The sequence below is a fragment of the Lepus europaeus genome, chromosome 2 (genome assembly GCF_033115175.1).
Source record: "Lepus europaeus isolate LE1 chromosome 2, mLepTim1.pri, whole genome shotgun sequence".
Classification (NCBI taxonomy): domain Eukaryota; kingdom Metazoa; phylum Chordata; class Mammalia; order Lagomorpha; family Leporidae; genus Lepus; species Lepus europaeus.
In genome coordinates, this window is record NC_084828.1 from 80128696 (window position 1) to 80150710 (window position 22015).

General features: G+C 41.1%; 1 protein-coding gene across 1 annotated transcript in view; it reads right to left on the reverse strand.

The window, feature by feature from the left end:
• CCDC14 (coiled-coil domain containing 14) overlaps positions 1-21803 on the reverse strand; it is a 54941-nt gene extending 33138 nt beyond the window's left edge. Inside the window, exons 1-5 of the mRNA XM_062208993.1 lie at positions 21681-21803; positions 13351-13406; positions 12950-13022; positions 12640-12709; positions 12431-12550 (exon numbers count right to left, since the gene is read on the reverse strand). Coding sequence (XP_062064977.1) covers positions 12431-12550; positions 12640-12709; positions 12950-13022; positions 13351-13406; positions 21681-21710 — 349 coding nt within the window. The 5' untranslated portion in view covers positions 21711-21803. The remainder of the gene's footprint in view (positions 1-12430; positions 12551-12639; positions 12710-12949; positions 13023-13350; positions 13407-21680) is intronic.
• Between the last annotated feature and the right edge of the window lie 212 nt (positions 21804-22015).

A 22015-nucleotide genomic window follows, 5' to 3' on the forward strand; every position in this document is an offset into this window, starting at 1 on the left:
AGGCTCTCAGGGGAAAATAGGAAAGATGAATACTTTGCACAACTTCTGAAGCTTTGACAGCTATAATACAAAAGAAAACAAATCAGAGCTTGAGATCATTAAAGAAGTGGACTTAATCTGCACAGGGGACGCTCAGAAATATCTTAATGTGTCATTTCTTTTTTTTATTTTTTTTAACTTTTATTTAATGAATAAATTTCCAAAGTACAGCTTATGGATTACAATAGCTTTCCCCCCCCATAACTTCGCTCCACCCACAACCCTCCCCTCTCCTACTCCCTCTCCCCTTCCATTCATTACTGTGTCATTTTAACTTTTCCAAAGCCCAACCAAAACTTGCTTTTCCAACTGTCTTCCCATCATCCCCCCCAACTCAAACTTTCAGGCTGATTTAGACACCCAACAAGTCTTTCTCACCTTCGTACAGAATTGTGCCTGAGGCACCATTCCTTCAAGTTCAGTTCTACTCACTCATAAAGGCTCATCCTCTGAAAGTTTCTCTCTTCCATGAGGCCTTGTTCCCATCCAATCATTCATTTCCAATGACTGTTCTTTACCATGGCAGAACACACTATCTGTAATAATCATACACTACTGACATACTGCCCTATATAGTTTATCTTTCATTCTCTGGTTCTTCAACAAGGACTAAGCTATAAGCTTCTTTATGTAGGATAGTACCTTATATTTTATTATTTTTTCCTCAAGGAGGCTGGTCTACAAAGTAGAAACTGGTAGCAATAAAATAATAAATGAAAAAAAAAAGTCTATATAGTACTACCCTATAGACTGTTATAAGGATTTGAATTCTATTTCATTGTCAGATCCTCTTCCTAACCTAAATGTTTTTAAACATTAACAGAAAGGGGAGTGTTCTGGTAGATCATAGGTTATCACTGTTCAAAATAAAGTTAGAAACATATATAGCTCTTGGCAGCACCTACCAAACAAAACTAAACCTAACATTCTATGACACAATAATTCCACTTCCATGAATATACCTAACACAAATGCACATTTATGTCTATTTAGAGATGTGTACAATATTCATTTATTAGCTGAGTATCCATGAACAAATTATTGTACCTCTCTTTTCTCATCAGAAAAATGGTGCTAATGTCTACTTCAAAAGATTGTTGTAAGAAGTAAATAACACTTGCAAAGTTCTTACATCGGGGAGAGGCAGCAAGATGGCGGAATAGGCAGGAAGCACACTTAGTCCGGGGGGAGAGAAAGTTTAATATAAGTGGAGATACTGCAGGGTCAAGGAAGAGTAGGGGAAGAAACAGCAGAGGAAACTCTTCCGGAACTAGTGATTCACAGTGGACCTGCGTGGAGAGCGTGGGAGCCCAAGTTCGGGACACCAGCGGCAGACTCAACGCACCAGCGCTGGAACGCGAGGTGAGCCGAACCTCCATAGCCGGAGATACCAGCAGGCAAGCAGAAAGAGGAGGCTAGAGGGAACGAGGCTTGAAACTCCGTGGGGAAAAGTTCACCAGGCTAACTAGAAGAGAGAGAAAAAAATTAAAAAAGTGACTGATACGGACACAAGTTTCTCTCTCTCCGCTCACCTCTCAAAGGCGAGCAAGACAGAGCAGGCGCCATTTTGGACATACGTCATAAGCAGGGCGACCTCAGGTCTGCACCAGCCCTGAGCCTAGCAGAAAAACCTGACTCTGTGGGGAGGGGTGAAATAACAGGAGATTAGCATCTAACTTGGCAACCCAGTGGGAGACTGCAGGAGAACTGGAGCCCACACTGAGGGCAGCAGAGATTCCCTGTGTGGTCCTTGGGAAAGAGCTTCTGATCTCTGGCTCCTGTGGGTATATCATTTGCCTGCTAACTACCTCCAATTACGTTCAGCTGTGCGGAATTACTTCCCTTTTAAATCAAAAAAAGAAAGAGAGATTTACCACACCTAACCTGGGAGTGTCATCCTTGACACACCCTCAACCCTGAGGAACCAAACACAGCTCTCAGTCCACACTCATCTCAAGCCTCTAAGGCTCCACTGAAAGCAGACAGTCCACTTAATATAGAGCCATAGTGTAACAAGAAAAAACACCACAGTGAAGAAACCAAATATCTCCAACATGCCAAACAACAAACGCAAAAACCAAGCTAACAAGAACAAGGAAGACACTATGACACCCCCAAATGAAAAAGACACCCCAATTCAAGACTATGAAGATGATGAGATCGAAGAAATGCAAGAAGCGGATCTCAAAAAATTGATAAGAACATTAAGAAGTTCTCAAAAACAAATTCTTGAACTACAGAAATCCTTCATGGACAAGATAGAAAATCTCTCTCGTGAAAGTGAAATATTAAGGAGGAATCAAAATGAAATGAAACAACTAGTGGAACAAGAAACTCTGATAGTGACTAGAAATCATAATGAAATGAAGAGTTCAATAGATCAAATGACAAACACATTAGAGAGCCTTAAAAACAGAATGGGCGAAGCAGAAGAGAGAATATCAGACTTAGAAGACAGAGAACAGGAAAGGAAACAGGCAAACCAAAGAAAAGAAGAAGAAATTAGAAATCTAAAAAATATTGTCGGGAATCTACAGGATACTATTAAAAAACCCAACATTCGGGTTCTAGGAGTTCCTGAAGGCATGGAGAGGGAGAAAGGATTAGAAGGCATTTTCAGTGAGATACTAGCAGAAAATTTCCCAGGTTTGGAGAAGGACAGAGGCATCTTAGTACAGGAAGCTTATAGAACCCCTAATAAACATGACCAAAAGAGATCCTCACCACGACATGTTGTAATCAAACTCACCACAGTGAAACATAAAGAAAAGATCCTAAAAGGTGCAAGAGAGAAACGTCAGATCACTCTTAGAGGATCTCCAATTAGACTCACAGCAGACTTCTCATCAGAAACCCTACAAGCTAGAAGGGAATGGCGAGACATAGCCCAGGTACTAAGAGAGAAAAACTGCCAGCCCAGAATACTATATCCTGCAAAGCTCTCATTTGTGAATGAAGGTGAAATTAAGACTTTTCATAGCAAACAGAAACTGAAAGAATTTGTTGCCACTCATCCTGCCCTGCAAAAGATGCTTAAAGATGTCTTACACACAGAAACACAGAAACATGGTCACCAGTATGAAAGAAGGTAAAGGAAGGAAACCTCACAGCAAAAGATCACAGGAAGCTCAATTTCTCTTTGACATAGAATTAAACTCTGATGCTCTGTTAAAGCAATGTGTTAAAGTAATCTATTATGTTCTCTTGATGTCTGTTAAATTCTAATTGTTCAAAAACAGCTGAATTTTTATTAAGACCTATGAGTTATTTAAATATGTGCTTTTTTCAAAAATTTGAATAATCACCTTGTAACAATGATCAAATTTGGTCTATGTTATGTCATGATTTTAAGAAATCTTATTTCAACCAGATATTTTGGAGACATGATAGTTATCTTAATGAGAAAGCCCCAGAGGCTTAAAGGGTTAAATACTTGTAAAATCCTACAGGTGCTTTCAAAAATACTGTGAAGTAAGCAAGTGCCTCTTGTTGGTTGATGAGTTTATAATTTTAAATTGTCAGCAAGCGATCTAGGACTTGCTCCCTCATTTCTCTATTCTAAGCCCAACTTGTTCTTTCATTTCTCTATTCTCTTCAAGGTAGGAAACTAACTCTATTATGAAGGAATCTGTAGGATGCACAATTTAATCTTTAGACCTTATAAAAGAGATGGCTAACATTTTTCTGCAATAGCATAGCCAAAATAAGAACTCAAATAATAATCTCATAGCTAGATTCACTTTGCCATCAGCGAAGTATACAGTAAGTAGAAAAAAACCTCCCTTTCAGACCAAAGGGAAAGAAAGTTTTAAAGTGAGAATATAATTTTCCTCATGGGCATTGTCTACCTTAGAAAAACTACGACAGAACATGCCTGTGACTATAGACTTGTAGTTCAGGCCACCGAAGATTAGAGATGGGAAACGGGCACTCCCTTGACTTGCATCCTCTGGTCTGCTTTAACACAAACCAGGAGGAAAAGAAAGCTCGGCATCAGAAGCAATGGGTGGCAGGCCTATTAATGGCTGATCTGTACAGTGATCTGCCCTCAAGGAGACCCAACAGGCCAGTCCACTGCAGTGGCTTTCAATGTGGTAAGCCTGGGCTTCAGCAGAAGTCAGCTTGTGAAGAGCCCTGGCAGCTCTGCCAAGAGTTGGATCACTGGAACTGGACCTGCCCTGGAGTCGAAGGATGCCCAGGTCAGAGCCACAGATCTTATTGGCTCTAAGCTGAAAAGCCCTTCACTCAGCCCAACTTCCAAAGTGACCACTGCAGCTGAGGGGATGGTCAAGTAGGGTCAGCAACATTGCAGGCAGAACTGTAAATTTCTTGTTAGAGATGCCCCCTGCCTTTACCTGGCCAGCTCTCCTCCCAGGCCAGCCAAGTAATGAAAGTCAACAGAGTGCCTTCCCCTAGGAGGTTCACACCTCCCTTAGGATATACCCCATGTGAAGAGATAGATAGGTCTTGGCCTCTGAATTTACAAGGCCTGAAGCCCACCAGATTATTATCAAGCCCCTTCTATCAGGTTCTATTTGCCTCTCAATCAGAAAACTTCATTGTAGCTTAGACAGCACCTTTCTTAGCTCCTCTAATAATGACTCTGTCCTTTGTTCTAGGCCCTGTCTAGTGCACTTGGGCCTCATTCCTTTGTAATCATAACCTCTACTCTACCACCAATGGCTCTACTCCCAACCTGTGTGTACTGATGGTCCTCTTCCCCACTTAATGCTGTATAATTGTTCAAACCTGGTAAATGCCACTCTTAGGATCATTGGTTACTATCCTCACTCTGTCTTGTATGACCTTGTCTAAATATGATCAGAGTCGGCAAACTTGGAAGGCTTCCATAGCCTTGGCAACTCATGACGACAGCCTAGGATGGTTACTGGCGCCATAAACTAGAGTGTCAATTTGTTGGGTCAACAACAGGAGCCACTGTGCACTTGCTCCTCATGTGGGATCTCTGTCCTTAATGTGCTGTACATTGTGATTTAATGCTATAACTAGTACTCCAACAGTATGTTTCACTTTGTGTTTCTATGTGGGTGCAAACTGTTGAAATCTTTATACTAAATTGATCTTCTGTATATAAAGAGAATTGAAAATGAATCTTGATGCAAATGGAAGGGGAGAGGGAGCGGGAGAGGGGAGGGTTGCGGGTGGGAGGGAAGTTATGGGGGGGGGGAAGCCATTGTAATCCATAAGCTGTACACTGGAAATTTATATTCATTAAATAAAAGTTAAAAAAAAAATTATTTGAAAAAAAAAAAAAAAGTTCTTACATCAATGTCTAGCGTACAGGAAAACTAAATAAAATAAATGTTCTATCAACAAACAGCAGCAAATTCTTTAAGACAATATTGCATATTCATAAATCTTGCAGATACTAATATACCTCTGATTATGTCCCCTTTGAGATAATTAAAACAAAAAGCAAAAATAGTTATCTTTGTTATCTGAACAGATGAGCTAATAAATTTTCATAAAGTATTATTCCTTATTGGAAATAGTTTTATAATAAATCAAATGGAATAGTACCTTCTGAAATATTTTAACCCTGAAATCTAAAATGATGGAGTGGGAGATCATTGCTCATAGCCATTCTTTCCTCATCACTCATGCTTTCTTCTCGATTCCTTGGCCTCACTTCTGTTTTTGGATTTCCTTTGGTCCCTTAAGAATTGACTGGTTTGAGGAATTCTCAGATTTCACTTGCAGGTCCCAGGCATTGGGTCTCACTCATCTTCCTTTCAAGGGGTGGTTTACATGGTCTCTGATAAAGCTGAACTACAATAGTATGCCTCTGCCAGCAGATGTCATCATCCAACATAAATTAACTGAAAACATATTTCTTAAAAGTCAAAGCTGTGCAGGGCCGACGCTGTAGTGTGGGAGGCTAAACTTCCACCTGTGGTGCCAGCATCCCACATGGGCACCAGTTCTTGTCCCGGCTACTCCTCTTCCAATCCAACTCTCCACTATGGCCTGGGAAAGCAGTGGATGATGGCCCAAGTGCTTGGGCTCCTGCATCCGTGTGGGAGACCCAGAAGAAACTCCTGGCTCCTGGCTTCAGATTGGCCCCACTCCAGCCATTGGGACCATATAAGGAGTAAACCAGTAGATAGAAAACCTCTCTCCCTGTCTCTCCCTCTCTACCTCTCAAATAAATAAAATCTTTAAAAAAAATTAAAATGAGTTATTTTGTTCCTTTATAAAATCAGTCCTTATGAAATTCTATTAATGCTTAATATTTATAATTAATGCATAGTTTTAAAGCAAATAGTCTAAAACAAATTATAAAAGATTACATTTATATTACCATAATTTTAAAATAAAATGATAACATAGTAAGCCTGTGACTACACAAATACAAAAGAATTATATTTTCTTGTTCTTGTCAATTATACCAAAGTATCCTACATGAAAATCTTACTTAACAGATCAGGATGGCAATATGTCTAATTGCTGTCAGTTGATAACTAGAATTCATGAAAGAGATGCATTCGTTCAATCAGTCCTCAAGACTTTTTCAGTCCTTGAAGTCTAGCTGCTATATGAGCACTGGCTGTTGCTTGGATGTGTAAGCATTGTCTGACAGCTAAGTAATTCCTGCCACCCAAAAGAGAACAAACATCATAGTTCTAAACATATAAGAACACCTGGTCTTGATGGGGGCAACCAAAGTTCAAAGGATTCTGCCTGTAGTGGTTTATTTGCTCAAGGTGAGATTGGCAAAACACATATAGTCCCTATCTTAACTTGGCTGAACTTACAGTTTTTTCATTTGGCAACAGTTCAAAAGACAATATATATTCAATTAATACCATATCTTGATTTTTCTATCTTTTCCTGGATACTCTCTTGTGATGCTGGGCTACAGCCAGCAAGCCACAGATAACAAGAGTAGACACCTGAACTCTAAAGTGTACTATGTGTTGCTAAGCCTTGGTGTTTGGCAGGCTGGGTGTGTTAAATGCATTTCTAACAAGATATCTTTAACTTATTGTGGGTTGTAACCTGATCATTACTTCAGGAACAGCTGCATATTATCAAAAGCAGAATCCCAAAAGCATTCAACACAGTTATGAAAAAATTGCTTATTTAAAAAAAGTTTCCTGGAGCTGGTGCCGTGGCTCACTTGGTTAATCCTCTGCCTGCGGCGCCAGCATCCCATATGGGCGCCGGGTTCTAGTCCCGGTTGCTCCTCTTCCAGTCCAGCTCTCTGCTGTGGCCCGGGAAGGCAGTGGAGGATGGCCCAAGTGCTTGGGCCCCTGTGCCCACATGGGAGACCAGGAGGAAGCACCTGGCTCCTGGCTTCGGAACGGCGTAGCTCCGGCCGTAGCGGCCATTTTGGGGGTGAACCAACGGAAGGAAGACCTTTCTCTCTGTCTCTGTCTCTGACTAACTCTGTCAAATAAAAAAAAAAAAGTTTCCTTTTTTTTTTTTTTTAAGATTTTATTTATTTATTTGAAAGTGAGAGTTACACAGAGAGAGGAGAGGTAGAGAGAGAGGTCCTCCATCTGACGCTTCACTCCCCAACTGGCCGCAGCCAATTGTGGGATGCCGGCACTTCAGGCCAAGGCATTAACCCACTGCGCCGCAGTGCTGGCCTCTCCTGTTTTTTCATCTCAGAAACATTCCTAAGTAAGCTCAATGAATATGTTTCTGGAACTACCTTTCTGCATCCTTACTCCAAAAATGCATCAAGGCAGGCCTATGTAACTCCATAAACATTCAACGAGCAGGCAGGTCCCAGCCAGAAAGTACAATGGAAGTCATGCCTCTGTGGCACCTGTGGTGCTGGCATCCCATATGGGTGCTGGTTCAAAACCTGGCTGCTCTACTTCCAATCCAGCTCCCTGCTAATATGCCTGGAAAAGCAACAGAAGATGGTTCAAGTACTTGGAGGCCCCTGCACCCACAGGGGAAATCCAGAAGAAGCTCCTTGTTTCAGACCAGCCCAGCCTCAGCAGTTGCAGCCATTTGGGGGGTGAACCAGCGGATGGAAGACCTCTCTCTCTGTCTCTCCCTCTCTCTAACTCTTTCAAATTAAATAAATAAATATTGGGGGGAAAAAGTCACGCTTCATGCCCCAGAAGACATTTAACAAAAAATAGCAAGAAAATGTGTGTTAAAATTAAAAAATGATACTAATACTAGTTAACATGCTGTAATAGATTCCTTAAAGTTCTATTTATGATTACCTCCCTTGGGAAGAGATGGAAAAGAGAACATGTGCTAAGCATGGGTTTTGTGTATTTTTGAACATTGTGATAACAGAGGAAAAAAACCTTGTAATCATAAATAGCAGCTAACCACACATACATACAACTAGACAGCAAAATGTTCCATTCTGCATTATTCTGGTGAACTTTTAAAAAAAGAAAAGCAGTTGAACCAAACCTAAGGACCTAAGGGAAGGAGGCTTCTCCTCCAATGAATTAACTTCAGGGAGTAAATAAGCCAGTGATAACTAATTTCTAACATGGCTATCTTAAAGACGACAGTCCTATGGGAATAGGTCTTTCCTTCTGATGATGAACGTATAGGGGAAAGGACAAAAAGAATAGTGTGTCCTGATCACAGGCTGAAACTGCTGATTTGACAATAATCCAAATACAAATTTAGTGCTAGGGATCCAGAATGCCAAATACCTTCCATCTGCCACTCCAAATTCATCCTCTACTGGTCCCCTTGTTCTCACTAGGATGCTGATCTATGCAATTACATTGTTAAGAGACAGTCCTCCAACGGTCTCTTGCTCCTACACATCTTGTTGTATACCAAGACACAGGCTTTAACCTACATGCTTCCTGGAGCATTTCTCAAGGAAATGCTCAGCAACTTTGAAGAATGAGGTAATATTTCCCTGAAAAAAGTACAGTCTTGTTTATTATACACTATTATACACTATCAAAACAGCAGACTTCCCAAGGTCAGTATTCCTTAGCTGAAACCTAAACAGTATGCTTAGCATCCCTCTGGGTCCATCACATCAGCCCAAATGGAACTGGGTACAAGGGAGAACCAATGCAAATATACTAATACATACTCTGCTTGCTGTACTATGAATAATTAAGTTCTTTGTCTCTGACCCTGAAATTTTGTGTCTTCTGCCAGCATCAACACAGTATGACCAACTTACTAGCCTGTAAGAATAAAAATCAAATACCAGACCTGATATACATCAATAGGGCTTCAGTTTGTCTTAATCCCATGAGAGTTTTGGCAAATTAAGGAAAGGAAGAAGCATTACGTCAGAGTATTTATTCCTGCTCCCTATCTATGAGGTCACCTTGGGCTGGCCTTGTCCATTCAATGAAGCTCACTCTTCTCAAGAAACTTTAGAGTATAAAACAGTTTCTATTTCTGAGTCTAGTAACTTCTCCCTCTCCTAATCCCTTAAGCCCTAGTGCTGACAACAGCTCTGCTACTGCTACTAGCACTAGCTAGCACAAACCCTTGTGGTTTTCCTATATCCTATTCATACCTTTGTAATGAATCCCTATCTCTCTCTCTCTATCTTGAGTAATGCCATCTGTTTCTTCCTGTAACTATAACCGAGGCAGTTCAGTCAGGATCCAGTGAGTTGCTACCATGACACCGTAAGCCACATATATCCCAAATGATAGTTCTCTGAGGAAGGATGCCATGGATAAGAAATTACCTGCCTTGAGACAAAACTGGGAAACTGGAAGGATAGGTGTTACCCCTCATTTATTTGTCTGTTGGGACCCAATAAACAGGCCTCTGCTTTAAGAGTTAACATCAGGGCTTAGTACACTTCTACTTAAAAGACCAGATAGTAAATATTTTAGGCTTAGCAGGCCAGATGGTCTCTATCACAACTACTCAACACTACCACTGCAGTACAAAAGCAGCTATAGAAAACAGATGAGTAAGTTAGTAAGGCTGTGTTCTAATAAAACTCTATTTATAAAAGAAAATAACTACACATTATTTATAAAATAAAACTGGCTAATGTGTGCTGACTCCTGGTTCAAACCAATGTTGCCTAATAGAAATACAAACATAATACAAACCACATATGTAATTTTAAACTTCCAGTAGCCATATTTAAAAGTAAAAATAGGTAAACTTATTTTTAAAACATCTTATTTAAAATAATGTCGAAAATATTAGTATCTCAGCATGTAATAAAGATTTGAGATATTTTTAATATTAAATCTTCTAAATTCAGCATGCATTTTACAGAAAGCACATCTCAATATGGATGCTAAATTTTCATCAAATACCTCATCTGTATTCAGATTTAACAAAATTTACAATTGAAATTACAGATCTACATATCCCAGTTATTCCAAACACACTTAAAATTTTTATAACTGGATACAGTATCAGTTTTCAAACTTAAATATAAATTCATTAACGATTCAACTCCTTGGTTATGCTAGTCATTTTGAAGTGCTCAATAGTCGTATGTGGCTAGAGGCTACCATCCTGAATACTGCAGGTGAGGATGATATGAGGGTAAGTATGACTGGCCCCCAAGATGGGTTATGAAGGACTTAAGTTACGGTCTTAAGTTAGAGAACAATCTCTAGACCTATAAACGCTCTATCCTCATTTTTCTCTTTGCTTGGATCTTGGTTTCTTAATATCCAGGGTTACTGTCCTAGACAATTTTCTAAATCCCATATCTTACCTAAGTGAAATCTAAATATGTACTATAGTGCTGGCATTTCTGACTCAAATGCACTTTAGAACTAGTCAGTCTAATTCTTGTCTTTCTGAATTTCCACTTGAGCTTTATCTCCATTTGGGTTCATGTTGTTCTACAGGGCCCCCAAAGGGCAACGTTATCAGAACTCGCTTGTTCTAAACTGTTTGCTGAATGATTACATGTAATTACGAGGATGTAAAACATGAACACATTCACTGTCAATCAGGTGCAGGCTCTCTTTCCTTATCTACGCAACTTGAAATTTCACCTTTTGTACCATGTATACCTACTGTATAGCTGAACAAGTGGAATTCCTCAATCAGCTTGGGATATACATAAGGTACTTCAAAGAGTTCAAGGAAAAGCTAAATTAAAAATAATGTGCATTTTCCACAAACAAAAATCCTTAATTTTATTTGAGAAGTAGAGATAGTTTCCATCCTCCAGTTCCCTCCCCAAAAACCCACAAAGGCTAGGGATTGGGCCAGGGCCAGAGCCAGAAGCCAGGAACTCAAACAGGTCTTCCATATAGGTGACAGGAACCCAATTACTCGATCCACTCTGGCTATTTTCCAGGTCCTGCACTGATGGGAAGCTGGAGTCAGAGCCAGAGCTGTGAATCAAACCCAGGCACACCAATGTGAAGCAAGCACATTCATTTCTGAACCAAAAGCTTGCTCCCCACCACAAACTACTTGAAGTACCCTTGTACGTAAAAATAATTTTAAGGGGCTGGCGTTGTGATGCAGAGGGTAATGCTATCGCCTACAGTGCCAGCATCCCATATGCATGTTGGTTGGAGTCCCAGCTGCTCCACTTCCAAACCAACTCTCTGCTATGGTCTGGGAAAGCAGTAGATGGCCCAGGTCCTTGGGCCCCTGCACCCACGTGAGAGATCCAGAAGAAGCTCCTGGCTCCTGCTTCAGATGAGGCCAGCTTCAGCCACTGTGGTCATTTTGGAAGTGAACCAGCAGATGGAAGATTCTCACTCTCTCTCTCTCTGCCTCTCTAACTCTGCATTTCAAATAAATAAATAAATCTTTAAAACAAATGGCAAAGGAAACAAAAAATAAGTAGATACCTCTCAAATGTCATTCTGAGTTTGAACTTTTTCTCAGACAAAACCTCGATGTAGTCTCCTTTTCTTCTTAGGAGAGTGATGGTAAACAAAGTGACTACACAGAAAATAGAAGCTGAATACACAAAGAGAAGCCTAGGGGCTTACACTGTGGCATAGTGGGATAAGCCACCACCAGCAATGCCAGCATCCCATACCAGAGCACCAGTTCAAGCTCCGGCTGCTCTGCTTCCAATCCAGCTCCCTGCTCATGTGCCTGGGAAAGCCGCAGAAGATGGCCCAGGTACTTGGGCCCTTGTCACCCACATGGAAGACCCAGATGGAGTTTTAGGCTCCTGGCTTCAGCTTGGCCCAGTGCCAGCATTGTGGCCATTTGGGAGTGAACCAGCAGAATGAACCTCTCTCCCTCTCCCTCCTAACTATGCCTTTCAAATAAATAAATCTTTAAAAAACAAAAGAGAACATAAGCACATACAAAGCCAAATAACCAATACATTAAGAACATAAGCACATACAAAGCCAAATAACCAATATATTATTGAAATGAAAGACAAAAACATAATCTGATAATTCATGAAAGTCCCATAATTAAGAATTATTTTTAAATAAGAGGAAAAAGTACTTACACATTTCTTTCTGGACTAAAGGAATAGTATGTTTGTCCTGTCCTTTTTTTTTAGATCCGTATCTTTTCCCTTCTGAAGTTCTAGAATTATATCTATTTTCTGAATATGCTGTTTCTGTACCTATAATTAAAACAAAATAGTCATTAACATTAAAGAACTACTTAACTGAGAAAAGGTGATCAGTAAAGAAGCATCTTAAAAAATAAGACCTGAATCTTCATTTCTCATAATGTCCCGCAGCAAAGAAGCACAGCCGTCAAGCCCCTGTACGGTTTCAGTCTGTAAGAAGAAAGTAATTCAAAGTACATTTGCACATAAAATGGGAGTGAAGGGAAAAATTACTACGGATTTTAAATTTATACACAAGGAATTTATTGGTAGACAATATGTTTTAAAGCAAGTCTTCATATTTCCTTAGGACAATAAATATTTTTTCTTTGCATTTTATTCCCATTTCTCAGATTTTACCAGAGGACTAATTAAAATAGTATGCATTCTATCTATTCAATTTAATCTTACCTGACTTTCTGAATCAGAATGGATGGGATAGCCAGAATCTGCATTAAAACGTGCTATTTTTCTTAAATGGGTCCTAAAAAACAAGTTTGTTAATAGTCATGAATACTAATTTTTTTCACAAAATATATTAATAAGAGATCATCTTCTTTCAAGTAAAGATCAGAAAAGGAAGTCTGTCCAATCATGTATAAGATGGATTTATATAGGACATTATTAAAATTGTTTTAAGACTGTTAAAAACACTAAAATAATTAACATAGATAGATATGAACTATGACTCCCCAGAGCTTGTGAAGGTAAAAGCTCATCTAGTATTCTGGGGTAGGTGAAATGTAGTCCAGCCCAAGGGTCTGAAAAGTATCTTGAGATTTCCTTAAGTTACAAACTTTTTGAGTTCTTACCGTTTCCTTCCATTTGTTAATTTAGCAGGTCCAGTGTGCCTTCCTGAAGATAACACCTATGACATAATGTGTTATATTATTGTACAAGTATTTTTCTCATATTTTCAGCATTATCTTGACAAAACATGAAATGTCATTTTTTCCCCCTCCGTTTTCTCAACCTGAAACTCTGCATCCCCCAAATAATATTTTCCTTTACTCCCACCCTCCCTGCTGCTGGTAACACCATTCAACTTTCTATGATTTTATCTACCCTAGGAGACTCATAAGTGGACGTGCACAGTACTATCCTTTTGTGCCTGGCTTATTTCATCTAGCAGAAAAGTCTCCAATCTTCACTAGTGGTGTAGTATGTGTCAAAATTTTCCAACTTGGGGCCAGTGCAGTGATGCAGCAGGTTAGAGCCCCAGCCTGCAGTGCCAGCATCCCATGTGGGCACTGGTTCAAGTCCTGACTACTCCACTTGTGATCCAGCTCTCTGCTATGGCCTGGGAAAGCAGTGAAGATGGCCCAAGTCCTTGGGCCCCGGCTCCCGCATGGGAGATCCAGCGGAGGCTCCAGGCTCCTGGCTTCGGATTAGCTCAGCTCCAGTCGTGGTAGCCATTTGGGGAGTGAACCAGCAGATGGAAGACCTCTCTGCCTCTGCTTCTGTGTAGCTCTGGCTTTCAAAGAAATAAATAAATCTTTAAAAAAAAAAAAGTAGCTTTAGAAAGCAGCATTGCTATATTGAGTTTAAAGAGAAAGTGAAGTGAAATGTAAAGAGGAAAGGTTGAGTTTTTATGTGCTGGTCTTGTCAGACATTCTAAAGAACAAGGATCATTGAAACTGAGTTATGAATTCTTTCCTGTATTTTCAACTGTGTTTCAGAGATTTTGGAGAATATAGAACATGTTTAGGGATTGAATATTGTCCAATCTTAATATTAGTAGTTACTTCTGATTTAAAATAATATCTCAATTCCTTTTTCAACTTAAATAGATTTAAGGAACAAATATATATTGTTTGCTCAATATTTTATATAGGATAAATTTATTATGTAAGGGTTAAATTATAATTGTGGGCTTTAGAATATATCACATTTATAAAAAATAAACAACATGGTATATACATACAATAGAATAATGCTCAGCCTTAAAAGGAATTGCACGTGGCAGCTTTACCCACTAAGCCAGAGTGCTGGCTTCACTAATTTTAAAAGTAACCCAAGTTACCTGTTGTGTAGGAAAAAGGAAAAAATATTAATTTGTTCTTACGTGCACTCAGTATCTTGGAAATTATGGAAGAAACAGTTAAGTGTGGTTGCCTTTGGGGATGGAAAATGACTACCTGGGGGACAGAGGAAGGCAGCTTTTTCATGGTTTATGTTTTTATATCTAATAATGATACATAAGATAAATATAATCTCTATTCAAAATACAGCTTCTAAAATTTTTTAAAAATATTTATTTATTTATTTGAAAGGCAGAGTTATAGAAGAGAGGGGGTGAGGTGGGGAAGGAAGAGAGGGAGAGAGGGAGAGAGGGAGGAAGTGAGGGAGTGAGGGAGTGAGAGAGAGAAAGAGTTGAGAGATTTATTTTCCATCCACTGGTTCACTCCTCAAATGGCTACAATGGCTGGAGCTGGGCCAGTTGGAAGCCAGAAGCCGGAAGCCAAGAGCCAGGAGCTTCCTCCAGGTCTCCCACATGGGTGAAGAAACCCAAGTATTGGGCCATCCTCTGCTGCCCTCCCAGGTACATCAACAGGGAGCTGGATCAGAAGTAGAAAAGCCGGGACTTGAACCGGCACCCATTTGGGGTGCTGGCATCACAGGCAGTGGCTTTACCATTTTACCACAATGCCAGCTCCTCAAAATACAGCTTTTTAAAAGACATGAATTCTCTGTGTAACTCAAATAAATAAATAAAAAGATGTGAGTTAAAGTCCCCAATCCCTCATTCACATTCCTCTCCAGATGTAGTCAGTATTAGCAATTTCATTTATAATTTTTCTTCATAGGCTTTACAGATTTCATCCCAAGATAGCCTTTTTACTAATTACTAAAATTTCTGAAATTATGTAACATTCTGTTATTAGCTTGAATAAATACTCCTTTCTTGTAAGAATGATACTGAGAATATGTTTTTAAAAATTGTGTTGGTGTTATACTTCTTGAGATAACTTGGAATACAATGGAGAGTCATGAAGTCGGAGTAAGAACATAATAGATATTGTCTAAGATAGTTCCACTGGTCTCCGCACCACATTCTTATGGTCTTTCCCTGTGATATCTTGGTTGGAACCATAATAAAAAATCTAAATCACAGTGCTGATATAACCCAGATTGATCCCCAAAACAACTAGCACAATTACTGTCTTTCAAAAATATTTTCAAAGAAACACTGAGATAAATGCATGGCATGGTGATAAGCTTCTAAGGTAGTATTTCCCCAAAAAAACATACACATAAAGCTCAGAAAATTATCCATGATTAAAGCACCTTGAAATAGTAACTATCATACAGCAACATTTCCTTCTATTTTTAAAAAAATTTTTGCTTTGAAATAATAGTACAATGAAATCCTGCATATACTTCACACAATTTCACAATCCTTGACATTTTATATTTGCCATGTTCTCTCTCAATATATGCTCATAGCATTATTTTTTTGTCTGAACCATTTCAGAATAAGTTTCAGACATAATACTCCTTTACTCCTATATATTTCCAAAGAACAAGGCCATTCTCTAAAGTAACATAATTATCAAATCATGAAATTAATACTGATATAGTACTATGATCTATATACAGACCTTATTCATATGTTGTCAATTATCCCAATACTGTCCTTTACAGGAAAAACACTCTAGTCTACGTCCAAATGAGAATCATACACACACTAAGTTGTCAGAGCTCTTTAGTCTCCTTTATTCTGGAACAGTTGTTCAGGCTGCCACTCATTATTTTATAACCCTTACAAATTTAAGGGGTACAGACAAATAGACTCAGATTGCACATTTGAGGCAGGAATACAAAAACAAGAGATGTTGAGTCCTTTTTAATGAGTAGACACATGATGTCAGCTTGCCCTGTTACTGTACTGGGGATGTAAACTTTATTATTTAAGGTGGTGTCTGCCAGGTTCTTCACTGTAAGGCTTCTATTTTTATTAAGTATTTTATAGAGACTGTATTATGCAAGATACCCGATTCATCAAACTTTCACTCACGGTTTCAGCATCCACTGATAATTCTTGTCTGAATCAATTCTGTTTGTCAGGTGTTGATTTTTTTTTTTTTTTTTTTTTTGACAGGCAGAGTGGATAGTGAGAGAGAGAGACAGAGAGAAAGGTCTTCCTTTTTGCCGTTGGTTCACCCTCCAATGGCCGCTGCGGCCAGTGCATCGCGCTGATCCGAAGCCAGGAGCCACGTGCTTCTCCCGGTCTCCCATGCGGGTGCAGGGCCCAAGCACTTGGGCCATCCTCCACTGCCTTCCCGGGCCATAGCAGAGAGCTGGCCTGGAAGAGGGGCAACCGGGATAGAATCCGGCGCCCCAACCGGGACTAGAACCCGGTGTGCCAGTGCCGCAAGGCGGAGGATTAGCCTGTTAAGCCAAGGCGCCGGCCGATTTTTTTTTTTTTTTTTTTTTGACAGGCAGAGGGGACAATGAGAGAGAGAGAGAGAGAGAGAGAGGTTTTCCTTTTCCATTGGTTCACCCTCCAATGGCCGCTGTGGCCGGCACACTGCAGCTGGTACACCGTGCTGATCCGAAGCCAGAAGCCAGGTGCTTCTCCTGGTCTCCCATGGGGTGCAGGGCCCAAGCACTTGGGCCATCCTCCACTGCACTCCCGGGCCACAGCAGAGAGCTGGACTGGAAGAGGGGCAACTGGGACAGAATCCAGCGCCCTGACCGGGACTAGAACCCGGAGTGCTGGCACCGCAGGAGGAGGATTGTCCTATTGAGCCGCGGCGCCGGCCCAAGCGTTGGCTTTCTAACTACACCATTCCTTCCACATTCACATGTTGGCATTCAACTCTAGGAAAGCAATTTCCTTTCTTCCTCATTTATTTATTGGCTTGGATTCACTGTTTTCCAGTTTAAATGCTAATGATCTATTGTTATCACTATTTATTCTGATACTGAAATTGTCTCAGATTTGGTCAGTGGGTGCCCCTTCAAAGTTGGCTCCAGTATCACGTAACATGTTCCTATAATTTTTTGAACTGTTTCTTTCTTCAACAGGTGCTCCAGGAACTTTTTAAATGATGTAAGAATATTTAACATGAGATCTACCTTAACAAAATATAGTATTTACTATAGGCATGATGTTGTACAATCAGTCTCTATAACTTACTCAGCCTGAATAACTGAAACTTTATTTCCACTGAATGTTTTCCCTCCCCAGCCCTTAGCAATCAACATTCCACTCTTTGCTTCTGACTAGATATCTCATATAAACAGAATCATGCAGTCTAACTCCTTCTGTCACTAGTTTAGTTAGCATAATATCCTCAAATGGCCCATCCTTGTTGTTAAGGCAGGATTTCCTTATTTTTAAAGGCTGCATAATATTCCACTGTACGTATACATCTATTTTTCTTTATCCATTCATCTGTAGATGAACACTCAGGTTGTTTCCATAGCTTGGCTATTGTGAATAATGCTGCAATGAACATGAGAGTGCAAATATTTCATTGATCCAGATTTCAATTCTTTGGATAAATACCCAGAATGGTTTGCTGGATCATATATGATAGTTCCAATTTTAGTTTTCTGAAGGGCCTCCGCACTATTTTCCATCGCAGCTAATTCTCATTCCCACCAAGGGTTCAGGTGTTTCAATTTTTTTACTCTCATAAAAACTTAAAAAAAAAAAAAGGTCATACTAACAGGCATTAGGTGATATCTCACTGTAGTTTTGAGAATTTTTTCTTGTACTTATTGGCTACTTACATGTCTTTTTTGGAGAAATATCTACTCAAATCCTTTGCTCATTTAATTAGGTTATTTTTATTTTGCTATTGAGTTAATATATTTTGGATATTAACTCTACTCTTTCTTATGCTGATCAGAAACTTTTTAGCTTGATGTATCCGGGCTCATTTTTACAGTTCCCCTGTTTCAGTTTAGGAATTAGCCAATTTCCCAGGAAGCCATGGTACTTCTAGTGGGCAACGGTATTTAGAAAACAAAATCTAGGCACTGGATACATTTTTTGCTACTACAGCTTCCAATATTTTTACATGTACCTTTTCTACTTAGCCATAATGACTGGTAATTTTGAATACTTGTAATTTTGAAACTTGTGGGTGTTTTTTTTTTTACTTTTAAATCTTTGTGTCCACATTAACATTTAAAACTTGTTAATGGCTGCATATTTCATTGGGTGGAATTAATATGCTTCATAATTTTCAAAATTAAACAGGTATGAGCACTTGGTCTACTGATTAAGACATCAGTTAAGACATCCATGTTCCATACTGGAGTGCCTGGTTTTGATTCCCATTCCAGCTTCCCATTAATGCAGATCCTGGGAGGCAGCAGTAATGGCTCAAAGTAATTGGGTCTCCGCCATCCACATGAGAGACCTGGACTGAGCTTCTGGCTCCAGCCCTGGCTATGGCAGGCAGCTGGGGTATATAAGAACAAATGAGGGTACTTTCTCTCTCTCTGCCTCTTAAAACTAACAACAAACCTGAAACAAACCTTTCTATATACTGAGAACAGCCTTTTCATATTTAGGACTAAATGCACTGGTGAAAGGTTATTAGCAGTTTAATGGCCATTGATACAAACTATAAAACTTCTCTTCAAAAGGAGTATCCTGGGGCCAGTGCGCTGTGGCATAGCGGGTAAAGCTGCTGCCTGTAGTGCTGACATCCCATATGGGCACTGGTTCACTTCTGCTCCACTTCTGATCCAGCTCTCTGCTATGGCCTGGGAAAGCAGTAGAAGATGGCCCAAGTCCTAGGACCCTTGCACTGGCCTGGGAAGACCCAGAAGAAACTCCTGGCTCCTGGCTTTGGATCTGCACAGCTCCAACTGTTGAGGACAACTGGGGAGTGAACCAGCAGATGAAGACCTCTCTCTCTGCCTCTCCTTCTCTGACTTTCAAATAAAAAAAAATAATAAAAAAATAAAAAAAGGAAGTATCCCGAGGGCTGGCACTGTGATGTAGCAGATAGTCACTGCCTGTGACATTGCCTTCCCATATGAGCACCAGTTCAAGTCCTGGCTTATCTATTTCCAATCCAGTTCCCTGCTAATGGCCTAGGAAAAGTAGCAGTTGATGGCACAAATATTTAGGCCTCGGCACCCAAGTGGAAGACCCAGATGAAGCTCCAGGCTTCAGCCTGGCCCCTCCCTGGCCATTGCAGCCATCTGGGGAGAGAATCAGCGGATGTTCACTCTCTCTTCTCTCTCTCTTTCAAATAAATGAATAAAAATTTTTAAAAACACAAAAGGAGTACCCCAGATCACATAAGAATTGTTTATTTCATACTTCCACTGGGTATTATCCTTAAATTTTGAGTATTGCTATTTGAGAATATAAATACTTCTCAGTAGTGCAAGATATTACTTTTGTACAGTTATTTAGTTTATACTTAAAGCCTTTCATTTCTAATTAATCTACACCCTCTCAGATGTCATGATTTCTGTGACATGAGAACCTAACAGAAGTCCAAAGAAGGTGGCTTGTGCAAAGTGTTACATTTACTAAGTATGGTAGTGTAGTGTTTAAAAGAATGGACTCCAGGGCCAGCTATGTGAGCCTGAATTCTGTTTCTACAGCTAAGGAGCTGTGTAACTTTAAGGAAGCTATTTGAACTCTATATCCCTCAATTTCCCTTTTCATAAAGTGGGAATAGCATTGTTACCTCATAAAGCTACAATTTAGAGTTATTAAATGTAATATATTAGAATAGAGTAGTACCTGCCAAACAGTAAGAGCTATCTAAATGTTAGCAGCTTATTATTACCATTAGCAGAGTAGCACACTAGCTGTTTCCAAGGGGACTAAATTTTGTTGCATGTCTATGCCAGCTATGTGACAGGTTTTACCAGATTCTCTCATTTCATCTCTCCAATTCTTGGAGTGAACATTTTATATCTAGTTATACCTATTTTATAGCTGAGGGATGGGAGTCTCAGAGAAGTAAAAAGTTCTTTGTTCTCTGTCACAGCAGTAGTGGTAGAAAGGGAATCTGAACCTGCAGGTGACTAATGACAAAAACCCTGGTTTTCCTCCTTGTTGAATGCACAAATTCTGTTTCACTCAATGGAAGAGAGAGATCTGGGAGGGTGGGGTCAGTCTAGAAGTCTTCATGAAGAAAGGAAGTATCAAGCCAGGTCATGAAATAACCCCAAGGTTCACATTAGTGGACAAGAGAGCATTACAGATGTGTTGATAAATTAAGGAAGGCATGGGAGAGGAGAAGCTGCCGATAGATATGGACAGAAAGACCTCTTGAAGTAGGTCTGTGAGGAACAGTTGATTCATTTATTGAAAAATCTATCATGTGCCAGGTGCATCCCAGGCCTTGAAGATAAGGAGATAAGATAGTCTCCTAGTAGGTAGATAAATTAAGCAATGTCTCTAGCCTGGAGTGATTTGATAGAGGTTATTACAGGGTGCAAAAAGGGGGAGCACGCAGCCGCTGGAGATGTGAGGGAGCCAGGCAAGCCTTGGAGGGGTGAGCTGGAGAGCGGCGCCATTAAGCACCAAGGGCACTCGAGGCTGAGCAGAGAGAGAGAAGGCAGGGCAGCAGCAGGGGGCGTGGCACGGCCAGGGCACCGCGAGGCAGAGCTGAGCAGTGCTGGGCCTCACTGGAAAGGGGCAAGAGCTGACTGTTGCCACGGCTAAGAGCGGGCTTCACCCTGACAAAGAGGACGCGTCCCCGTGTCGGATTTTAAGCAGAGCCATTCAGTCACGACGGGGGCGAGCATTTGAGAGGGGGATGGATACATGCAGAGGTACTACCTGGGAGACTTTTTAAAAATGAAACGCAACTGTGGCACCAGCGAGGAGCCAAGGCCTGGATCTGAGGTATCCGTGTCCTGAAGCCAGCGGTGGCTGAGCCACGGGACCCGGCGGCCAAGGCCGGTACTCGAACTCGCGCCTGCCCGAAGGCACCGCTCTGGAGGGCTATGCCGCTTCCAAAATTCGTCCAAGGACAGAGCCGGTACCTTAGGGCGGGAAGATCAAGTGTCTCCTCGCGGCCCTGGCCCAGCATTTTCAACGCCGCCGCGTTCGTTTTTATGTTCTCCGAGCAGTTTTAAACGACCCCGGCCCGAGGACTCCCTCAGTCCCTCCTCCCGCACAGAGAGGGCTTCTCGGGCCCGCCGCCCTCACCTGGCCTGCTCGAGTTCCGGACCTGACCATCTCTCGCAGCCTAAGAGCAGCCCCGACGCAGGGCAGCGAAGACGCACGGCGAAAAGAATTAACCGCCACAGCCTCCCGGCCCTCCTCGGCCCGCCCCCCCGGCTTCCGCTTCCGGGAAGGATCCCGCCCCGCGCCGCGCCTCATCGTCTCCCGCGCGACGCCGCCGCCGCCGCCGTGGGTCTTAGGAGCCCGGCCCCGCGTCCCGGGCGTGCGCAATAGACGCCGGCGCTCCCTGCCCGTCACACCCGGGCCGAGGTGGGAGAAGCGCACCGGACGTGGGCGGGGCCCGGCGCGGAGGGGCGGGG